Source organism: Mauremys mutica, chromosome 4 (assembly GCF_020497125.1).
Source record: "Mauremys mutica isolate MM-2020 ecotype Southern chromosome 4, ASM2049712v1, whole genome shotgun sequence".
In the NCBI taxonomy this organism is placed as follows: Eukaryota; Metazoa; Chordata; order Testudines; family Geoemydidae; genus Mauremys; species Mauremys mutica.
This window is the reverse complement of record NC_059075.1, coordinates 62,105,195-62,126,079: the sequence shown is the minus strand read 5'-3', so window position 1 is coordinate 62,126,079 and position 20,885 is coordinate 62,105,195. Positions and strand designations below refer to the sequence as shown.

Below are 20,885 nucleotides of genomic sequence, written 5' to 3'. Positions count from 1 at the left end.
CATAGCCCTCTGCTGGATGAAATAGCGTTGCCAGAGCTACTCCAGTGGGTGTGTGTGAGATCATGTCACCTTCTGGTGGCAAGAAACAATGACAGAGAAAAAGGGAGAAGAACAAGGGTGAGAAAGGAAAGATGAAACTGGAGGAATAGAAAGGATGGGGTGGGGGAACGAGAGAGGCAGAGGGAGGTGAGGGGAGAAGGCCAGGGATGAGAAGTGACGAGGGGTGAAAGAAGAAGAGGGCCAGGAGAGAAGGATTCATCGCTTTCACATTTGCACCCCAAACTGCTCTGTTCAGCTTCAAAACATTTCCCAGATTCTCCAGTTCTGACATCATCGTCCAAGCCAGAAGGCAGGGATGCGCCCATCCCTTCACACAAGGCATCAACCATTCACATGGTCCTCTTCCGTCACCAAGGGCCTGATTCACTGTCCGGTGAAGTCAACGGAAAAATCCCCACTGGCTTCTAGGGGAGTTGGACTGGCTCCAAACACCAGAGCAAAACTTACCACATCACTGTGTGTTGTGTAAAGATTGTCTGCAAGGCTTTCTAGAGCAAGCCACTTCACTGGCAGCTTGGAGGCACAGCCCTGACGGTAATAGTCTCCACTGTAGATTTTCTTAGAAAGCCCAAAGTCTGCAACGCACACGTTCATATTCTCATCCAACCTAAGGGAAAATGTGAATGAGTAAGAAGGAAACTACTGGCTACATTCAGACAGCTAGAAATATATCCAAGACTGGCCAGCTCAGGGCAGTTGTAATGAGGTAGAGCACCTTTCAGCCTTAGCTCACCAACTCAAACAGGGTCCGGAGTTGGTGGTGTCCCCAAGTTATCCCGTTTGGTGGCCGATGTGAAATAGGCTGGAGGTCTCAGTACAGTTCCTAGAGACTAACAAGGGAGTCACTACGACTCTGGAAGTGCGGGAGCAGAGCGACTTCCACTTAAAGGAGTCCAGAGAGAATCGCCTCCCCTCCCCACAGTGTTTGTGCAAAACTTAAGCTTCCGCTGCCTGGCCAAATTTTCAAAGGTATTTAAGTGCCTAAAGATGCAGACAGGTGCCTAGTGGGTTGGAAGTGGTTTTATTTAGATGTACACCAGTTCTACTGAAAAAGAGTTTGGTTCCTTCCCTTGCTCCATCCCAAGTAGCCAGGGGAGGAGGAGGGATGAGAAACAAAGCCCTCTCCTTCCTCGCAGCAGGCAAGTGGTTGGGAGAGAGAAGCTGCAATGCTGCATCATGCACAGTTGTCAACAATTTAATTATTTTAAGAGAAATCGTCCACGTGGGCCAGGGTCCGCGTGTCACCAGAGGGTTCCATGTGCACTCTGGGGAATCCTAGATTAGTTTTTACATCTTCATTATCAAGCCCTCAGAGCTGATACAGTTTTCTGGCAGTTCTAAAAGCTCCTCTCTCTTATCACAGCCCAAATCCACTCTCTGCTCCATATGTTGTATTGTGACCTCACATCAATACCTGACGATGTCTCATCAAAATGACACAATGCTGCAAAAACATAACATGCGCCCCACCAAACATTAGCCCTGCAAAATACACAGAGAACCCAGATAGGGTTCAGTTTGGGTGCTTTGCTGAATCTTAGGAGTCATCTGTGAGGATATGCCTCTCCTCTGATGGGAAATAACGGTGAGCGTGATTAACCATTTCAATAATTTACCAAGGGTTGTGGTAGAGTTTCCATTTGTAAATCAAGACTGGATGTTTTTCTAAAAGCTCCGCTTTTGGGGAAGTTCTCTGGCCTGTGTTACACAGGAGGTCAGACTAGATGATTACAACGGTCCCTGCTGGCCTTGGAATCTATGAATCCTTACACAGCTAACAGGTCCTAGCTTCCCCATATCTGTTGACACTTTCTAGGAGGAAAGGACTGTATCCAGCTAACCCTTCAGGAGAAGGCAGGCTACTGCCACTTCCTGTGACTTCATGGGGCTTCTCTCCCCTTTCTCTCTTATCTCTCTCTTGTGAAGGCTTTGCCTCCTTCTCTCCCTAGCCTTTGTTTGGTCTGAAAGCGCCTGGCCCACTTACATGCAGTTCCGAGTAGCAAGGTCCCTGTGTATGAAGTTTTTCGAGCTCAGGTATTCCATCCCACTGGCAATATCAGTCATGAACTTGAGCAGTGTCTGAAGAGGCAAATTCTGCAAGAAAGCACAGTTCTAGATTGATCCCTGGAACATTCCAGTCACTCAGGGCCAAACTGGGGCATTTACCCCCTGGTCTACACTGGGGGCGGTGGAGAGGCAGCTTGTCCTCAACGCAAGCGCGACAAAGTAAAGTCATTTCAGAACCTTGTGAGCCTGGAGTCACCAGTGTAATCAAAACCTTCTAGCCTCTTGCAAGTACCTTTGAGAAATAAAAACCTGCACCAGTGTGAATGTGATCTTCCCAAACCCACCCCCTCCCGGGAGGGGTCATACAAAGAGAAAGACTTACAAAGGGGTTTTCTCCAATCCGGGACATCAGCAGAAAAGCATGGAGGTCTCCGTGCTTCATAAAGGGCAGGATGACCATGGGAATTGGGAGCCGACCTTTAGGGCGACTCCGCAGGCTGACTCCTGGGGTGAGAGAGCACACAGCAAAGAGCAGTTTGCAAACAGATCTAACCTGAGCAGGACGTTACACTTGCCTCTCCCTCTTCTTAACAGTCTGGGGGAAACACCATCACCCACATTTCTGGAGGGTTGAATTCCATGTGCCACCCTCCCGCTCAGGGCCTGACCCTATGAGGTGCAGAGACTCCTACCTCAGGGGGAATTGCAGGTGCTCAACACAACTCAGGAGGCACTCAGCTCCTTCCAGGCCTGGGCCCTAAAATTCCTAGGATCCTTCCAAAGGGGGTGGTGACCTGCCCCACAGAGTACTCAGAGTTTTGCTTGCATTGCCCCATGTCCCACAATGCCTTAGAGCAAGGCAGGAAATGTGCTGCTGTCTTCTTCCTCACTGTTTAGGAGTTTCTAATCTGATGGATAACAAAAGGTTTATTTTTTACCTATTTTTCCACTGACCCATCTAAAATATCCCTTTCACAAGCCATTTCTCAGCCAGGCCATCTGTGGCTAATGTTGCCGAATGGATTTCCAAAAGCCAAGGAAGAACGGAGAAATGGTTTAACAGAAATCAATTACAGCTGCATTAAAAATATGTGTGTGCGTGCACACACGTCTATAATTACACACACTTCAATTCCCGGTAGGCCTGGAAAGGAGCAACATCCACATCCCGCAGACTGGCAAGGGCCAATTGAACGCTGCGGCCCACCACTCCAGAAGGTGGCTGCATCTCAGTGCTGTTGCACAGTCTGCATACATTTATGTGTATAGTTTATTAAGCAGTTTGGGATCCGGCAAGGCAGGAGGAACTACATTGTGCCATAAACTCTGCTGCTGGCTCACCGATCAGTTTAGTAACGTGTGGGTGGTCAAACTCCTTCATGCAGGCAGCCTCTCGTAGGAATTCTTCAATGTCACTTGAGGTGAAGATATCCGCTGAAAGGCAGAAGCACGAGATTTTTCCTCAGTGACTCAGAGGAGCATTAAGAGACATGATTATCAGAAGCTTGCTTTGTGAGGCATAACACATTGTCTCAGACGCACAATTAGATAACATTTCACAACAAAGCCTAGCCTGCCACATTCTCCTGGGATGTGGGGGGAGAACAGAAGTTGGAACAGGGAGAGAGCCTCAAGCATACATCAGGGACATCTGGTGACTTCATTCTTGGCAGAGCAAAGACCTGTCGATTAGCAGCTCTTTTCTCAGCAACAGCTTTCATTGGAAGCCACAGAAATCATGAGTGGGGCTTAAAGACGTGGGAATTAATTAGCTAAAAGGAACTGAATTATAATGGGGGAGGGGGCGAGGTGATAGCCTGGCAGAAGGGATTAAAGATGTTGCCAACCAACTAGATAGTCTGGAATCCCAGTCCAAAATGGGGGAGACCATTTAATACATGACCTTGGTGGCACAAAAGATCAATGCTTTTATATCTCTTAGCAGTATTGCTTCTTTTAATTTGCAGGAGCAATGATTTCTTTGGCACCAGCAGCCTTGGAGATCTTGGACCAAATTCAGCAGTGACATTAAAGGGCGTGAAAGTTACTCATTGACCAGTTGCTAATCCGATCACAGCAGTATAAATCTGGAGCAGTTTCCTAGATTTTTCTGCTGTTATTCCAGATTGTGAAGTGAGCTAAGGGTTCAGTGCAGCATGTCATTTCCCCTTCCTTTATGTCACTGCTGAATTCGGTGGGAGTTCTTAAGACCTGCTGGGAGATCACATTCAGACCCAGAGGTTTACAAGCTGGTCAGAAAAATGCTTGTAAATGGCAAAGCAGTGTAACTTGCACTAATCTGGCATTCAATAAATGCAAAGTGAGTGTTGTTTACAGTCTTGTATTCAGTGGGGACCAAACTCAGCTCCAAGCATAACTTCTGTTTAAGTCAATGGCAGCTGCACCCATTTACACCACGTCTGACTGGCTCCAAGAGCGACAGGGATGGTGTGGTGCAGGCTAGTATGTGAGTGAGTGTATGTGAGAAAAGGTCCTGCTTTATTTTATCTGCTTTATCTGGTAGTTGCTTTTCCAGCTACAACCCTACTTGCCAATCAACATGGAAGTTGGGCTTGTTTTGTACGTCCACTGAATGCCAAATCAATGGGCATTCTGCTATTTTGTCACTTACACCCGACACATAACTTACGTTACTATTTACTTCACCACGGAATTTGGCCCAGAGACTTTCATCCATTTACTTCAGGATATATTTGGATGGATTTGGCCCTTCATTGCTACCTGTGTAGGGCCAAGCAGACTTGACAGAATTGTCCATGCCATTGGACTTACTATGGTGCAGAATCAAGGAATTGAGTGGCATTTTCTGTACTTAGTAGCAATAATATTTACTATTTGCTTCTGCTGGTGCCCAGGATGTGCTAGGTGCTGTACAAACCATAAGGAGGCATGGTCCCTGCCCTGAAGAGCTTATATTTTTTAAAAGACGAAATGGACAGAGATGACGGGGAAAGAAAAGGGATTAACAAACAAGTGAGGTGGCTCAGTGGGAGCATGTATGGTAAAATCAATGTTGACGGACATTTACCAATCAAAATCGAATCCTTCCAAGCCTAAATGTAATCTTTCCAAGTGATTTTATTTAAAGCGTTTCAAGTGGCCCTGCTTTCACTCACCTTTCAACATCTTTACTGCAACCTTCTGGAAAGAGCCATCCTCCAGCTTCAGTAGCGCCTCCCTAACTGACCCAAACTCGCCTGTGGAATAACCAGAGCAGGAACTAAGGAGACAGCACTAGCACAGATGATTCACATCACGTTTACGCCAGGGATCATGGAAGGAGCAGCTGGGAGCTGAAGAGCTATATAAGAAATATAGCTACCAGCTCCATTTCTCCTACAGCAGCCTCATGAGCATGTGTGCGCGTGGGAGGCCAGAGCAGCATGACCAAGGTAAAGAAAATACCATGATGGAGGTATGCTAGGTAGGGGACAGTTTCAACTGGCAATCCTTTGCTGACTGAGGATGTGCAGAGCTGGAGGGAGGGTCATGGATCATAGCTGAGGAGTATTTCTGGAAAGGGGATATTGCGAGGGGCATGGCTGAATCAGGCTTGGCTGGGGCTGAGGGGTCTCTCAGCTGAAGAACTAAGAAAGCTTTCATCTGAGGAAGCTCTCCAGGGTGACAGCTGTCAGAGATGACAACCCAATGATTGTGCCAGTGGGATTCATCAATAAACCAAGACACAAACAGGCCTTATCTCTGCAAATTCAGGGATTAACATCCACTGACTATAGCTGGCCTGACAATCTATTCAAGCACTTGTGTGTGGACAGGAGGCGCATGTCAATTGATCGAGGGGGGTGTTTGCCCCAGTAAATTTCTCCAGTGGAAACAAGGCCCCAGTGTAGACAAAGTATGGCTGGCTACACCATGTTAAAGTTGTTTTGGCCTGAAGTGGTTTTAAATTATAACACAGATTTAAAACAAATATAATGTATCAGTTTGCATTAGTTTCAGTCTAGCTTTGATTTGCCTGATGGAATAAGTCCCAGCTGCTAAATCCACATGATTTCATAACCGCTTATCTTGTAGACGAATGCACTTGGTTTGAGGTATATTGTTTCAGATCGAAATGCTGCCAAGTAAGCAGGACTGGAGCAAGAGTGAAAAAATGGAGCAAGGTGGTTCTGGCATCTAGACCACAAGTGAAAGGACCTGATAGAAGTCAGCTTCTTCCTGCTAGCTTTTCCCAGTGCTGTATGTGGTCATTCCACAATCACAATGCACAATAGAGCAAGTCACAGGACCCAAAGTGGCAGGGGGTAAAAGATGGTTGAAAGCCATCTTTATGGTGTCCCTAAGAGCAACCAAAGCATGTTACACAGCCGGGGATCACCAGAGTGCAAGGCACTCCACCCACTGCACCCATGCCCTCTCCTACCCCCACAACACCTCTGTGCTGAGAATTGGGGTTGGGGGCCTGGAGCAGATGGTGTGGAACTGGATGCACCAGGCCAATGCCAGCTAAGGATTCTCTCAGACTAAGGGAATGCCCAAGTGTCTTGTTAGGGCAACTTTCTAGCTCATGGAAGCAGCCCAGGAGGGTCAGAGGATCTGGCCAGATGGGTCAACAGTGGGATGATCCTCTGTACCTGTCAATGAAATCCAGACACAAGAGGCAGGCACATGTTGCTTCCACACCAATTTTACCCAAGTTCTATTGCTGAGCGGCATCAAGATCTGAGCCCTTTTCTTCTGCAGAAAGATCATCCTCCTACCATGAAACCGACTTTCAGAAGCACATTTTTTGGAGGCAGGGGAGGTGGGTGTGTGGGGGGCGGAACAGTCTCACTGGAGCAGGATTGAAGAGAATTGCTTTAAAGCTAATCTTAGAAATCTATTGTTTATGTCAAAACGAAAACCAGATCCCTTTTCCATTGCCTATGCCGCCTGATTTCGGTTTCCCTTTGGATTAATTGCCAGCCTTTTGATTAAATGCTTTATGTTTTTCTAGCGATTAATCTGAACTAAAACACTAGAGCTGAACATCCTCAAATTCTGGTAAAATTCAGATCCAGCTGCAGACTTACCCCTATAATGCTCTAAACCCAAATCCTGCATTCAAACTGCCCCAGACTGAGAACATTTGAATCTGGATCCATATAATTTTTTTGGTCTTGAGTTGTTTTTTTTTGTTTTGTTTTTTTTGTAAAGTGCCTAATATTCTCTGTGCTGTCTTATTTCGTTTAAAACTCTAAAGCATATTGGAATACAATTTTTATAGAACTCCTTCCATATCCTTTAGTTGCACTATGTACATTTGTAAGTTGATGGGATGGCTGAAATTTAAGCAAATATTCCTTAGCTTAAAACACCTGGGAAGTTTGCATACCAGTGGACCAGGAGTACTGTGTAAAACCTTATGTGTGTGATAGCTATAACTAAGTCTTGTGACCTGATTAAAAAACTCTTAACAGTTGTAGTGTAGATGCGGCCTAATCACATCCCCATAACAAAGCCAAAGCCTTGAATTGTTTTAACCCAGGAGATGGTTAGTGCCCATCTAAACTACAACGTTTAACCACGTTTAACACGATCAAGGGACAAACGGGTTGTAACTGCTTCCGCTGATTTGGTGATGGTTGAAATAGATGGGGCATTAATCAGAGTGTATTAGGTCTTGTTCAGGTTTTGGTACAGACTCACCCTTGCCTAGCATCCTTCCCAGAGTGAACTGCTGTTCCTGGATTAGAACATCCTTGAGTTTGGTCTTCAGCTCATCACTGATCCCTAAACTGTCCACTGGAAAAATGAAGGAAGGATCAAAAGAGAGATGCATAACAAAAAGGTTCTACAAGAACATGCAGTGAGTCCAGCCCTTTAGCACACTCCCATAATCCAGCCCTTCAGTCCTACTCCCACATTATATGTTGGTGACCTGGGAAAAGGGAGAGCTCCTCCCACATCCTTAAGCCTCATGCAAGACAAGAAGCCAATAACTTTCAGGCACGTGAAAATTGGTCTTTCAGTGCCAAAGAGGCAGTGATGGAAATGCTATGAAACACTGCTTTCGGGAACCACAAAAGCAAGTGGGATACAAGAGTACAGTAAATAACACTGAGGAACCAGACTTGCATCAGTTTCCCAGAGGGTGTTTGGGACCTCAGCTCGTATAAATCAGCCTATCTCCACCAGTTTACAATGGTTGAGGATCTGACCCTTAGCTGTTATTACACACAGTACAAGTCTCCCTGTGCCCGATGAGGATGGATAAGATAATACCCAATACATGATGGGCATTAGGGCAACAGAGCAATTTCTGACTCCACAAGAACGGACTCAAAGGAATGTGTTGCAACCATCCCAGTCCAGCAATGCAGCACCACTCCAAGGAATCACCCCTTTGCACCCTTTTGAGCGTGGAGCAGATTAGTGGAAGATGGAATTTCTAATCCTGGATCTGACTCTTGCACAAATCACTTAACTGTGACTCAGTGCCTCATCTGTAAACAGCAGCCTAATATTTCTTCCTTTCCGCATACTGATTAATTAGTTCATGTTTGTACCACATTTTGAGGGGCTATTTTTAATGCTACAGACTGTTCTATTATTATTATTAGGACAGATTGATCTCCATTACACCACTGACATTAAATTCAATGGAGTCATACCAGTGTAACACTGGTGCAGGGGAGTGGCGAATCAGACCCATTGAGCTTTGCACTGTAGTATGGAATGATAGCGGCCAGAAGATGTTCTCTTAGTGTAAACTCAAATGCTAGAAGCTATGTAACTAAGAAGGCTAACACACTAGCCTTTCACCTCTGTAGACTTGTTTCAAATCCAACATGGTGGCCTAAACCTAGACTCCTGTGGACAGTCCATCCCTATTGACAGCCTTTTTCCAGAGCTGGATTAGACAAAGGTGTAGCATTTAATAGCTATGAGAACGGTGTAGGGAAACATGCTCAGCACCTGCTCACACTACATCTGGAGCCTCATTCAAATTAATCCCAGTTTTTCATCCTAAAGAGTGAGTTTTAGGGAAAGGTGAGCGAGATCAAGATATACGTGTGAATGGGACTTGTTGGAAAGAGTCACTCAGACCATTTTACCTACATGTTGCCTCAATCTGCTCTGGGCCTTCCCTGTTGAAAGACCTGGCTGCTCTGAAATGGACCACTGGCTCTCCCCTGCCGATCACAGTGCCAAAGACGTGTCTAGGAGGCAAACAGAAGCACAAAGTTACAATGAACAGGCCATTCCATGCTACAGGGGTATCTCCACCCAAATCTATCATACAATGCAATAGCTGCAAACAAGGAGTAGAAATGTTCAATCTGCCAACAAGTCTTCAGTATAAAAAACAGTGAATGAAAAACCCAGTGGAGAGGGAGCTGAAGACCACCATCTCCAGCATCCATAACCATGAAAATAATCTATCTTACCCAAACCGAGTTTCTTTTCTTCTTTTTCGAAGGAGAATGAGTGCCAGGGCAACAGCTGTAACCAGGGCAGTGAGAATGCCCAAAGCCACAGGGACCCAGGATGTCCCATAGGGCGGTTGTCTCTGGCCATCTAGGTGGAAGATAAGACACTGGTTAGAAAGTAGGAGACTACTGATGCTTGACAAACAAAAGCTGAATTAATCCACCTCATCAAGATATTTTTCCTCTACAAGTTAATAGAACAATCTTGCTGAACTTTGTGTGCCTTGGGGAATCTTATCAACACAGAGACTTGGCTTAAGCAACTACTCAACTGATCATCTAAAACCTGGTTGCTTAACTGAGATGAACTTCTAGCAAAGGTGAAGCAGACTTGTATCATGTGGGTGGACTCTATTCTTAGTTACACCCGTGGCAATTAAGTAAATTAAGTTGTTCCAAATTACCCTATTGAAAATGAGATCAGAATTTCATTCAGAATGTATTGGGGTGGATTCTTAAGAGAAGAGGTTGCTTAACAAGGGTGGTCTCGTGTACAGGTTTCATTCTGTTTTATCTCTGAAGTGAGTAGTCTTGTCCAGGCCAAGATATCTATACATGACACCAAGCATACCTCACAGGCTTGGTGGCCTTCTGAAAGACAGTAGAGGAGCTTGGCATTAATTGTGACTGATGTTTTTTGTAAGCGAAACGGAGTAAGATGACTTTTTGAAAGTCCACCATGAGTCCATTCTTGGAGGAAACTAATCATAACATTGGTTCTAGCTTCTGTTTTGACAGTGCTCTTTGCTGCATGCTGTCCAGCAAAGGATGGATATGTACCCATTTCTGACTGAGAGCTGCCTCCAGAACAAATATCTTTGTGAATATACTTGGGGAAGGGGTGAGGCCAAAGGATAGGCCCTATATTGCAAATGTCCCTAGCCACAGGAGAACCTTAGAACCTGCTTGATCAGGAAGTGTATGGAGCAATGGAGTGACTTCAGCAACAAGATATGAGTGCTGATATATGGTCTCTAAATACCCATTGCTGTCTCAATTGGAATTGTGATATTTTTACTAATTTATTCCAGTTCTTCAAATCCAGGATAACCTTAATGCTTCTCAACTATTTGGGGGTGGGAGAAGAATGTGGAACAGGTCCCTGGCATCTCTCCAGCCTTGGCACTGGCTTGATAAACTCCATCATCTGACTGTGGCTTTACCAGGTTCTGGGAGAGGGAGGCTGAGGGGAATGATCCGTGAGGGGTCTGAGGAATTTTATGGAATTCTTGCCTACTACTCCAGTCACCATTGGTTGGAAAAAGTAGCAGTCCAATGGGCTGAGAACAGGAGGAACCTCTCTTCATGGGTCCCATCTGCTCTGATGGGTGCCGGGGGAAGAGAGTCCGGCATTCTTATAGCTGATGGAGCCTTGTCTGGTGAAGGCGTTTCTGGGCCTTCTGTATCGGTTGAATTGTATACCCCTGGAGTGGAATTTTTAATGGAGTGAAGAATAATTAATGTAACGAACTGGGGAAATGTAAGGAGACAGTGTAAACTCCTAAGCTGGAATAAATCCAGGAAACGGAGGCTAATACCCCTATGCTTGTATAAAAGCTATCAGAGCTTTAGTTGCACCGGTGTAAACGGAGATTTGCTGTCCATTTATCAGCACTCACATCTTCTTAATCACCTTCAGACCATCTCTGGAACCTAATGATAATGCCACATTGAGACAAAGGGGGGCAGTTCACAGCTCTCTCAAAGCTATTGTTTCAGTCTGTTTGAAGGTATCACTTTGGGTCACATGCAGGAAGTCTCCTTCAAAACCAGAAAGGCTAGAAACGTCCTTCCTTTTTTGTTTTGTTTTTGTTTTTTAAAGGAAAACTAAATTCTATAGAAACTTCTAGGATGAGCAGAGACATATTGGAATGGTGAATCACCATGTACTAACCCTGTCTGACCTCTGTGCATGATGGAAAGGATTAGTGCTGCAGAGTGACCATCCCCTTAGCTCTGACCCCTCATGAACCAAGGAGTGTCAACGGCACAATTTATCCATAGGGTTGGAGGGAAGAGAAGTGCGTGTCCTAGAGCTACTGGACCCCACTCCAGATGTTCCCAGTTACATCCCTTCTTCCTGTTGAACTAGAGGGAAGCATTGCAGCCTGAGTAAAGACAGCTAGAGTTGCCTCCTCACCAGAGGTGATGCATGTGGAGGGGGCATGCGGGGTCATGTCACCCCAGATTTGCTACTTGGCTTGTACTGAGCATGTTCACACAGACTGAGCATGCTCAGTAACACCGCTGAAGCTGGCTGCTCTGACTCCTCTCCCCTAATTTTGGCTGACACGGATTGTGTCTGCTCCTCACCCTGCAGCCCATGTCTCTGTCTGTGGAAGGTGTCTTATTGACAGCACTGTGTGAGGCAGAATTATATATTTGCTAACGTGAGCATTTAGATGCATTCTGGTGTTATGAGAGCACTGGTTTTTATTAGCTTTGCAGTTCTTTCACCCCAAGGATGTACAAAGAGTACATCCTAAGGGTCCCCCTGAGAACATGATCACAAACATTAGAGATAGAAAACCTATTAGATCATTCTGCCCATGTCCCTGCAGAATTTGTGTCAGGTGCTTCTATCAAAGCAAGAGATTCCTATTGTAGAAAGCAGAGCTCCAACTGGCTCTCTGCAATATGACACAATTCAAAGTTTTTATAAGCTTAGCCGCCCCTAACACAGCCCAGGGAGATGTTAATGACCCACTCTTGGCATTTTGCACACAGAGCACCCACGCAAAGTGTATCCAGTGCCAGCTAGCTATTTTTGGAAAGTCAGCCGCTTTTCTTTCCTCTCAGGCACAGGCCTGGAACAAAATGACATTAGTTCTGCAGTTCTATAGTTTAGGACCTGTCAGCATTTCTATAAATAACCATATTTCCCTGCTTTTGTGCCCTTGGTCATGGGCCAACTCTCGGCCACAACAAGCATCAGTCCAGAGATTTTTTTATAAAAAAGGAAATTTTTGAGACAAAAACAAACAAAAACCTGTTTTGTTCTTTTATGGTGATCTTATTCCAATTTAAAAGGACATCATCCCCTGGAAATCTAGTCAGCGAATGAGAATGGGCTAAACACTGCTTCAGGCACAACACCTGCCCCAGAGGCCCCTGCCAGTTTCAGTGATTTTCCAGTCACATTTTCCAGTTCTTGATGGTGATTTTCTCGTTGTGGCTGCCCTGGGAAAGACACGCAGGGGACGCTACCTAACACTCACCCTGTGCAGGGAGCCAGCCCTTCAGTCCCACCTAAGCCCTATGTTGAAGGCCTAGGCGCCGATCCTGTCATGACCGCTGCGTGGCACAGATGACCACCATTGCTGACCTCGCTGCAAGCATGGGGCTTTAGAGCGCTACGTGGCTGGCTTAATCATCAAAAGCATCATTAGCAGCAACAGAGAGGGTGGTAGTTGGTGAAACCTAGCTGGGCTCTCCCCACCACTCCCCCCATACCTCAGTCTACCCTCTCACCCAGAGCACCAGGGCTCATGCTTCTCCCACAAACCTTAGTCACATGGGCTGGGGAAGAAAGAAACCACAAGTGAAGTTAGCCCTTTGAGAGCAAAGAGCCTCCTCTCCCCAACAGGAGCTGGGAGCAGCAACAGCAATTCTGAAGCTTTTGGAACCTTCAGGGAGACTCTCCCCACCACCTCACATCCTGATGCTGGACATTTTTCTTCCTTTCTGGCTGGTTGTTTTCTTCATCTCCCGGCTCCAACACAGTGTGAGTCTCTGCCCTCCATCTGTCCCCCTACGTATTGCCCTTCCTTTTCCCACACCCAGGCCCCTATTAACCCCTCCCTTACCCGTTCCCCAGCTCACACCAGGGTATATCATTAAAACAAGACAAAACAAATCCCAAACCAAATGGAAAAAATAAACATGGTGCAAACAGGACACGTGCCACCCATCATCCTGGCAGCACTGCTTTCATCCTTCGTCCAAAAGCCAAATACAAGTTCCTCTATCTGGAGCTCATGTCACAGACCTGGCAAAATCTGGATTCATGCGAGGACATGGAACTGCAACCGCTTTAGTGGCACTAATGGATGATCTCCTCCTGTCAGTGGTTAGAAGCAGATATCCAGTCTCATTCTCCTGGACCTCTCTGCAGCATTCAATGCTTTTAACAATAAGATTGTGCTGTCTTGCATGAGAGAGTTGGCAGGGGTCCAAAGTAATGTACGAAATTAGTCTGAGTCCTTCTGGAGGGACATACCCAAAGAGTAGTGATGGAAAACTGCACTTCCATCACTTGTGGAGTCCTTGGACTCTCACAAGGATCGATTCTCTTCTCTGCTCCTTTTCACCATCTGCATGCAGCCATTAGGTGAATGGTTCAGATGATACAGACTCAAATGCCAGCAATATACAGATGACACACAGCTCTACCTATCCTTCACCACATCTCTACCTATCCTTTACCACATTCAACCACACTGCTACTGCCACGGTGGACCAGTGCTTGGATGAGATCATCTCATGGATGAAGAACAGCTGGTTGAAGTGGAACCTGAGCAAGACACAGATGATGCTGGTCAGAAGAGGAAAGTGCTTTGAAAATTTTGCATCCACAGTGCACACTTGCATCCACAGTGCTCCACAAAATTTTGCATCCACAGTGCTCCACAAAATTGGCCTGTTTAGTCGGTAGTTTAGGAGTACTCTTGGATTCCTCACAGATGCTAAGCACTCATATAGCAGCATCTGTGCATAACACTTCCTATCTTCTCCAGTTGGCTCGGAGACTCTATCACATCCTGGTGAACCATGACCTTGCCTCAATTATTCACACCTTCATCACCTCTCAGCTGCACTACAGCTATCTGATATACCTGGGTACAAAGCCTTCAGCATTTAGGAAACGCCAACTAGTACAGAATGCTGCAGCGCATCTCCTCAGCAACACAGGCTTCTTCAGATCTGTACTCCATTCTCCACACTGGCTTCCCACAGAATTTCAAATCAAGTTCAAGGTCTTGGTCCTTATTTTCAAGGAGCTTCATGGCTTGGGCCCAGTTTCTGAAAGACCACCTGAAGTTCTGGGATAAAGACTGTGGTTGACAATTTCACTTCTCCGGCCCAATAGAACTCTCAATAATAAGGGTAAAGCTCGTCTATGTAGGAGACAGAACTTTCTTGGGGGCCACCTCAGGACGGTAGAATGAACTCCCCCAAGAACTAAGAGCAAGTTGCATTTCTTTGACCTTGTCTTCTCTATTATAAATACATTGGAACCTGTATATTTTAAAAACAAAAACACCCACTCCCCCAAATCCTACCAAGATAAGATGCTCCACAGCACACATTTCTCCCCTGGTGGAGAGAATGAGAGGACAAACAACTCATGACAGATTTTAGTCATGTTGCTTAATGCACGACTAGAAGGAGCTCAGATGCTATGGTCAGGAGCGCAATCTAAGAACTTATATAAAATAGAATAGAAATCCTGATCACCTGTATATATGCCACATTCTTTCCTCCTGATCTTTGTCTGTCTTGTCTATTTAGACTGTAAGGCCCAGATTTTGAAAGGTATTTTTTGGGCTTTGCTCGGTCAGCATTGCAAGACCTAAGTGATTTAGACAGCTAAGTCCCACTTCCAAAAGTGAAGGCATTTAGGAGTCTAAATCTCATTGAAAATCAGTGGGGCCCCAATTCTGATTTGCAAATAAATAAATAAATAATATCATCATCATCGGGCATGGAAGGCCATATGTCATCAGAATCAGTATGGAACGAGGGATGGGAGAGGTAGGATTTCCCTTGGAATTCAGGATTTGCCCCAATGTTATTAGTCTGTCACTTTCATGACCGCCAGAGCTACACAATTCATTATATTTTTAAATGAGACCCAGCCAAGAGTTGATTTTTAATGCAGGAAATAAACTATAAAAAGTGACACTGAAACAGCATACGGGGTAAGGGTCAGTAAAAACTACCACATTCAAAGCAAACACAGTAAAAAATAATTCACAAAGATGAAATAGGGCCTGATTGCCCACTGCCCTGCGCCTCCAAAATCATTTATGCAAAGTGCAACACAGGGGAAAAGTGCTTCCATATCTCAGCTTCAGAGTTTTACAGCCCTTTTGCACTCACTGGGCTAGATTCTCCCCTGCATTCCGACTGAGGGCCTTTGCCTAGGAGTAGAGGATCACACACGATAAAAGCAAATGGAGAGGACAGGTCCATCAATTATTATTAGGCAATATAGTCAGGGACACAACCCCATGCTCTGAATGTCCCTAAACCTCTGGCTGCCAAAACCTGGAACTGGGCAACAGGGGACGGATCTCTCGAAATTGCCCTGTTTTGTTCATTCCGTTTGATGCACCTGGCATTGGCCACTGTTGGACGACAGGAGACTGGGTGAGATGGACCACTGATCTGACCCAGCATGGTCATTCCTATGTTAGGCTCACTGTGCCCGAGCCTCCTCCCAGTTGCACCACTGTAACTCCACAGTGCCATGTCCTCAGCTGATATAAACTGGCATCGCTCCATTCCACTGACATGCTGATGTATACTAGCTGTAGATCTGGCCCACTGACTCCAGTGAAATAACCCCAGATTTCCTCCAGTATAAGGATGTGTCTACATGCAGAGTTGCTCCAGTTTAATATAAGGTGTGATTTTAAACTGATTTAGTTAAGTCTGTGCAAAAGGCTGTGTGGGGACTCGGTTTAAACCTGGATGATTTTGGTTTAAACTAAACCCAGAGAAGAGTCTCCACATGGGGGACTGCACTGGTTTCACTAAATCAGGGCAAATGTGTGTGGACACAGTCTAAGCGAGAAGAGAACAGGCCCTGGCCTTTATCTCTTGAATTGTATCTCCCTCTCCCCTCCATGTGCTACCCACTGCAGCATCAGCTAAAGAAGACAGCAGCAGGTGGGAATTGTTTTGCTCATGCCAGATCTTTAAAGGGTATTTAAATTCTGTTTTCTTCAATGAAATGTACTGTGTATGTAGCCATGCTGCTTGGTCAGCTGTGTGCACTGAAAGGCACTGGGCCAGCGAGATACGGTGGTACCAGCAGCAAGCGCTGTTTCCCAGCTTATGAGAGAACATTGCCAGAGCAAAAATAAACTAAAATCTTCCTGCTACTCACCTACAACCTCCTGGGCTGCAACCACTAAGGTGTCACTCCAGGGTCCACAGCCAGCGGCGTTCAGTACGCACACTCGGATTATAAGGTCTTTCTGGGGATTCCATGTCGTCAGATTGGCTTTTGTCTCTTGCACTGTCATTTCCCCCTGAAAGCAGACAAGAACAAGTAGTAACCTGCACTCAAAGGAATCAGGGGAAAACTGTGCTTTTTTTATTATTATTAAAATAGATCATTGTGTCCAGACGTTAGAGCAAGTCCTGGAGTCAGGACTCCTGGGTTCGCCTCCTGTTTCTGTCACTGACTGGCTGTGTTACCTTAGGCTTCATCTCCTCTGTGTTTTAGCTTCCCCATCTCTAAAATGGCTAACACTAATATCTTTCTAGCTCATAAGAACGTTGCGAGGCTTAATTAATGAATGCTTTGAGGTCTTCGGATGAAAGTGGCTACAGAAATGTATTCTTCTGTCCTTTTCGAATACACAGTTCCTCCTGCTTCAAAGACATTCAGCTGCTGTAACACGCTGCAAAGCCACTGCCAGTTTAATCAGAAAAATTAATTCCGTTTGTTTTAATGTGTTGCCAAATTCCAATCACCATCCAGCATTCGTAGCCAAGTTTCACTGAAGAGCACATGGCCAAGGTATTTGCTATAATTTTTAAGATAATTTTTACATGCATGACTTAGAATAGAGCCTTGAATCTTTTTGGCTACCAATATTGGGCCTAATTTTCCTCTTCCACTGATATAATTCAGGAAGAATTCCACCAAAGTCAGTGGACCTGTACTGGTGTGAAATTGGTGCATGTGTGATTCCCTCCCTTTGTCCATTATTGCAGGCTTGCTCATCATTACGGAGTCACTGGCAAAGCATTTGTATGGAAGTGGGAAACTCCCATAAAGAATCACATAAATTTCAAAAGCAGATACCAGGGATGTTCAAACTTAGGGTCCAGACCCTTGGCAGTGCCCTTTTAAACTCCCTTAATCACTGAATGAAATAAAGGATTTTAACCCCCTTTCACATAATTTGCAGTTGTTAATACTACTGTATCACTGGCAAACGGAAAAATAAACAAGCCACAGAAAATAGAAGGCCCAGATCCAACACACTGGCCAAACTGCTTGGTGCGGGACCTTAAGAGGGCAAGGGGGGTGGTTTTCCTTCACGCGTCTCTGATGCAGGGAGCAGCTGAGAACTGCTCGATGTGCATCAGAGTTCAGGGCTGCGCTAAGTTACTCTGGCCTGCTAGAGGTAGTTATGCTGCTGGGGATCACTAGTGCCCAGTGCATTCAGCCATGCACTGGCACATGCTGTCAGGGGGCAAGTGGGGAGAGGAGGGCTTGTAGGGGTGCACCCCAGCTGTCTCGGTAGAAAAGCTCTGGGGTGCAAAGTGGACATAGTGGGGGCCCAAGGAAATGTGGAAATATGGACATTGTAATCATACTTTGCACTTACACACCACTTTCCATTTTCAAATGCTTCAGGACTTGATTCTCCAGTGCCCTGTACCCATTGCTGTGATAGCTGAGCACAGTCCATCTTACATATAATAAGTGATCAATCCAAGGGACTGCTTGCCTTGCGATGCAGCCACTGTGTGTGATTACGCACGCGCACACACACACACACACACACACTGATGCTGCAGATTTTGAACACCCAGAACTCCCATTAATTTCAAGTGACTGTGTTCACGGATTTACTGATGGTATTTAATTGATATGAATGGGAAAATGCAGAATTTGGCCAGATCCTCAGCTGATGTAAATCACAGGGGAGCTCCGCTGAAACCAAGGGAGCAATGCTGATTTACACCAGCTGAGGATCCAACCCAGCGACAACAGCACACAGGACAGGCAGCATGGTCTAGAAGACTCAATTTGAACATTCCATAACTCTGTCCTGAAGGAGTCACCGTCAGTCTCCTCAGGGTTGATGTCTGGATACGTTACCTGCGTGACGTTATCCTGACTCCACTCCAGCCTGTATCCCAGTAGATTTTCTTTCAGCATGTCCGGAGCCACTCCTTCCCACTCCAGAACCAGGCTAGTGTCTCTCTGGATGACGTGGATGTTTTGTGGAGTGCTGCCTGGAGCTGGAGACAAAGGATGATACCCAGTCAATTGCACTGCAGAACAAGAACTGTCCCCCAAGGCGCGGGAGTCACCAAAAGGCTCGGCTCACCCGCTCTCAGAGGAAAACCCAAAGGAGAGAGAACGGGGAGAAAAATAAAAGTCTCTGCAAGGTTCTTTTCTCTACGTTTGCTTTCAATTCTTCCATTGGGCAGTTTGGGGTTTGCCCCCACCCCCTCACTCCTACAGAAGAAGCAGGGGGTTAGCCCCCTCTCCCTTTCAGATCTCTACCCTACCCCCCACTCTTAAGGGCCACATGGCTCTCAGAGATCCACCAGAGCACAGGCACATGCAAACAGTAGCCCCATGCCTGCACACTGGCTCAACGTATCTTCCACCAGCACAAAGGGAGCGCCACAAGAAAGCCGTTAAGCCTGGTAGGCCTGCCCAGCTAATACAGCTATGAGGAGAGGGGGTGAGTTAGTTTCCATTCTGTTTCGCCGATCCGTGTTGCCAGCCATTTTTCAACTGCAGAATTTTTATTACTGGGGATGATGTAAGAAGCGGAATGAATGGGCCAAATTCATCCCTGGTGTGATTCCATGAACTTACACCAGCAATGAGTCACCAGATGTACCATTGGCCCCGTATACTGATTTTATTTTCAGATCCGAAGCGGGGTTGTAGCTTTTACATTTGACTTATAAACTTGCATATATGATCTGGAAACTAGTGGGTGAGAATAAATATGGAACCACCTCCCCAAAATATCCTGTTTACAATCATTTTTCTGACAATAGCATCACTCACAGTAAGACAAATAATAGGAGCAGGACTTTAGGAGATTTCAGAGTGGATTCCCAAAAGGATGACCTACAGGTTCCTTGTCTTTCTGACTCAGTGAGGAGTTCAATGAAATTTATCAATGGTTTGTCCCGAGCTTCCCCCCCCGATCAGAACAGACTCGTTATATAGTAACACTTCTTTTAACTTTTCCAACCTCTGTCTGACATCTGCTTACCTATTTCCAGGGTCTGAAAATAAACCCAGTCTGTGAAAGGGGAGGGGCCCATCTCATTAGTGCACTGAACCCGCACACTATAATTGGTGGAGTGCTTTAATCCTGGTAAACCACAGGTGAAAGGAGGGACAGGGACAGCTTCTGTAGAGCCTTCGTGATCTTCGGGTGACTCAGCAACCTGTTTCGTGAGGAAAAGCAGGCAGATATATTAGGATAAACAGAGTGAACAGCAAGACCATGCAGTACAATGGGGCATTTGTTTCATGCAAATGGCTAATTTCTGAACCAGTTCAGGACCAAGTAGCAACAAATGCTGAATCAGCAGTATAATACCATATTCAAAGGGATGCTGTCAAATTAAAAATCATGGACTATCCCCTCCATTGACTTCAATGCAAGTACAATGATTTATCCCACCTGATGCTCTGGCCCCACATTTAAAAATGTTTCCTCACCTGCATTACAAATCACAATTGGATTATTAAAAGTGAAAGGCATTTTTTAAATCGAAATGTACTTTATGCTACTGACGCTGCTTGTTGACTTTTTGCATTTCTCTAAGCTTAGACAAAGAGAACAGACCAGTCAGCTCCCTTCTTTTTCACGGTCAGTTTCTAATCAATGTCACTTTCAGGATCTCTTGCATTAGCACAATGCTACAGCCTTTGGGTTGCAAACGCAGCAGAAAAAGCACTTTTCTTTCTAAACCAAAAAGCTTTCGACTGGAATTAAAAAGAAAAAGAATCTTGCCATTATTTCTACAGGCCTTAGTTTCTCTAAAACTGAAGTTTTACCAGACCTGAATTTTGGATCCCATTTACCCTCACTGTGCCCCTTTTGTAGGCAGACAGGTTCAACACGAGCACTCCCTGAGGGCCTGAGAATAGTCGGACTCCACTGGGCAGCTCCAACTCAGCACATCTTACTCAAATGCATGCACCATGAGGCAGCAGCGAAGCTGGGGACCGAGCCCAGGACAAAGGGGAAACATCTTTGCTAACTTTATCTCCACTACGAATGTAACAGCCCTCCACCTCATTTTGATCCATTAATTTATTTTGCTAATAATGACGCTCTGGCTGTGTACAGTATATAATAGGCTGACTTGTTGTTCCTGTTGCCAGTCAATGTCATCTTGAGCTGGGTGGGAGCTAGC

At 45.6% G+C, this 20,885-nt stretch overlaps 1 protein-coding gene across 2 annotated transcripts in view; it reads right to left on the bottom strand.

Annotated features, from left to right (window-relative positions):
* TYRO3 (TYRO3 protein tyrosine kinase) overlaps positions 1 to 20,885 on the bottom strand; it is a 53,298-nt gene that overhangs the window by 10,230 nt on the left and 22,183 nt on the right. For both annotated transcript variants that reach the window (XM_045016861.1, XM_045016862.1), the window contains exons 7-17: positions 19,730 to 19,907; positions 18,589 to 18,731; positions 16,636 to 16,780; positions 9,480 to 9,609; positions 9,151 to 9,251; positions 7,738 to 7,833; positions 5,205 to 5,285; positions 3,409 to 3,501; positions 2,450 to 2,571; positions 2,045 to 2,154; positions 508 to 667 (exon numbers count right to left, since the gene is read on the bottom strand). In XM_045016861.1, coding sequence (XP_044872796.1) covers positions 508 to 667; positions 2,045 to 2,154; positions 2,450 to 2,571; positions 3,409 to 3,501; positions 5,205 to 5,285; positions 7,738 to 7,833; positions 9,151 to 9,251; positions 9,480 to 9,609; positions 16,636 to 16,780; positions 18,589 to 18,731; positions 19,730 to 19,907 — 1,359 coding nt within the window. The remainder of the gene's footprint in view (positions 1 to 507; positions 668 to 2,044; positions 2,155 to 2,449; positions 2,572 to 3,408; positions 3,502 to 5,204; positions 5,286 to 7,737; positions 7,834 to 9,150; positions 9,252 to 9,479; positions 9,610 to 16,635; positions 16,781 to 18,588; positions 18,732 to 19,729; positions 19,908 to 20,885) is intronic.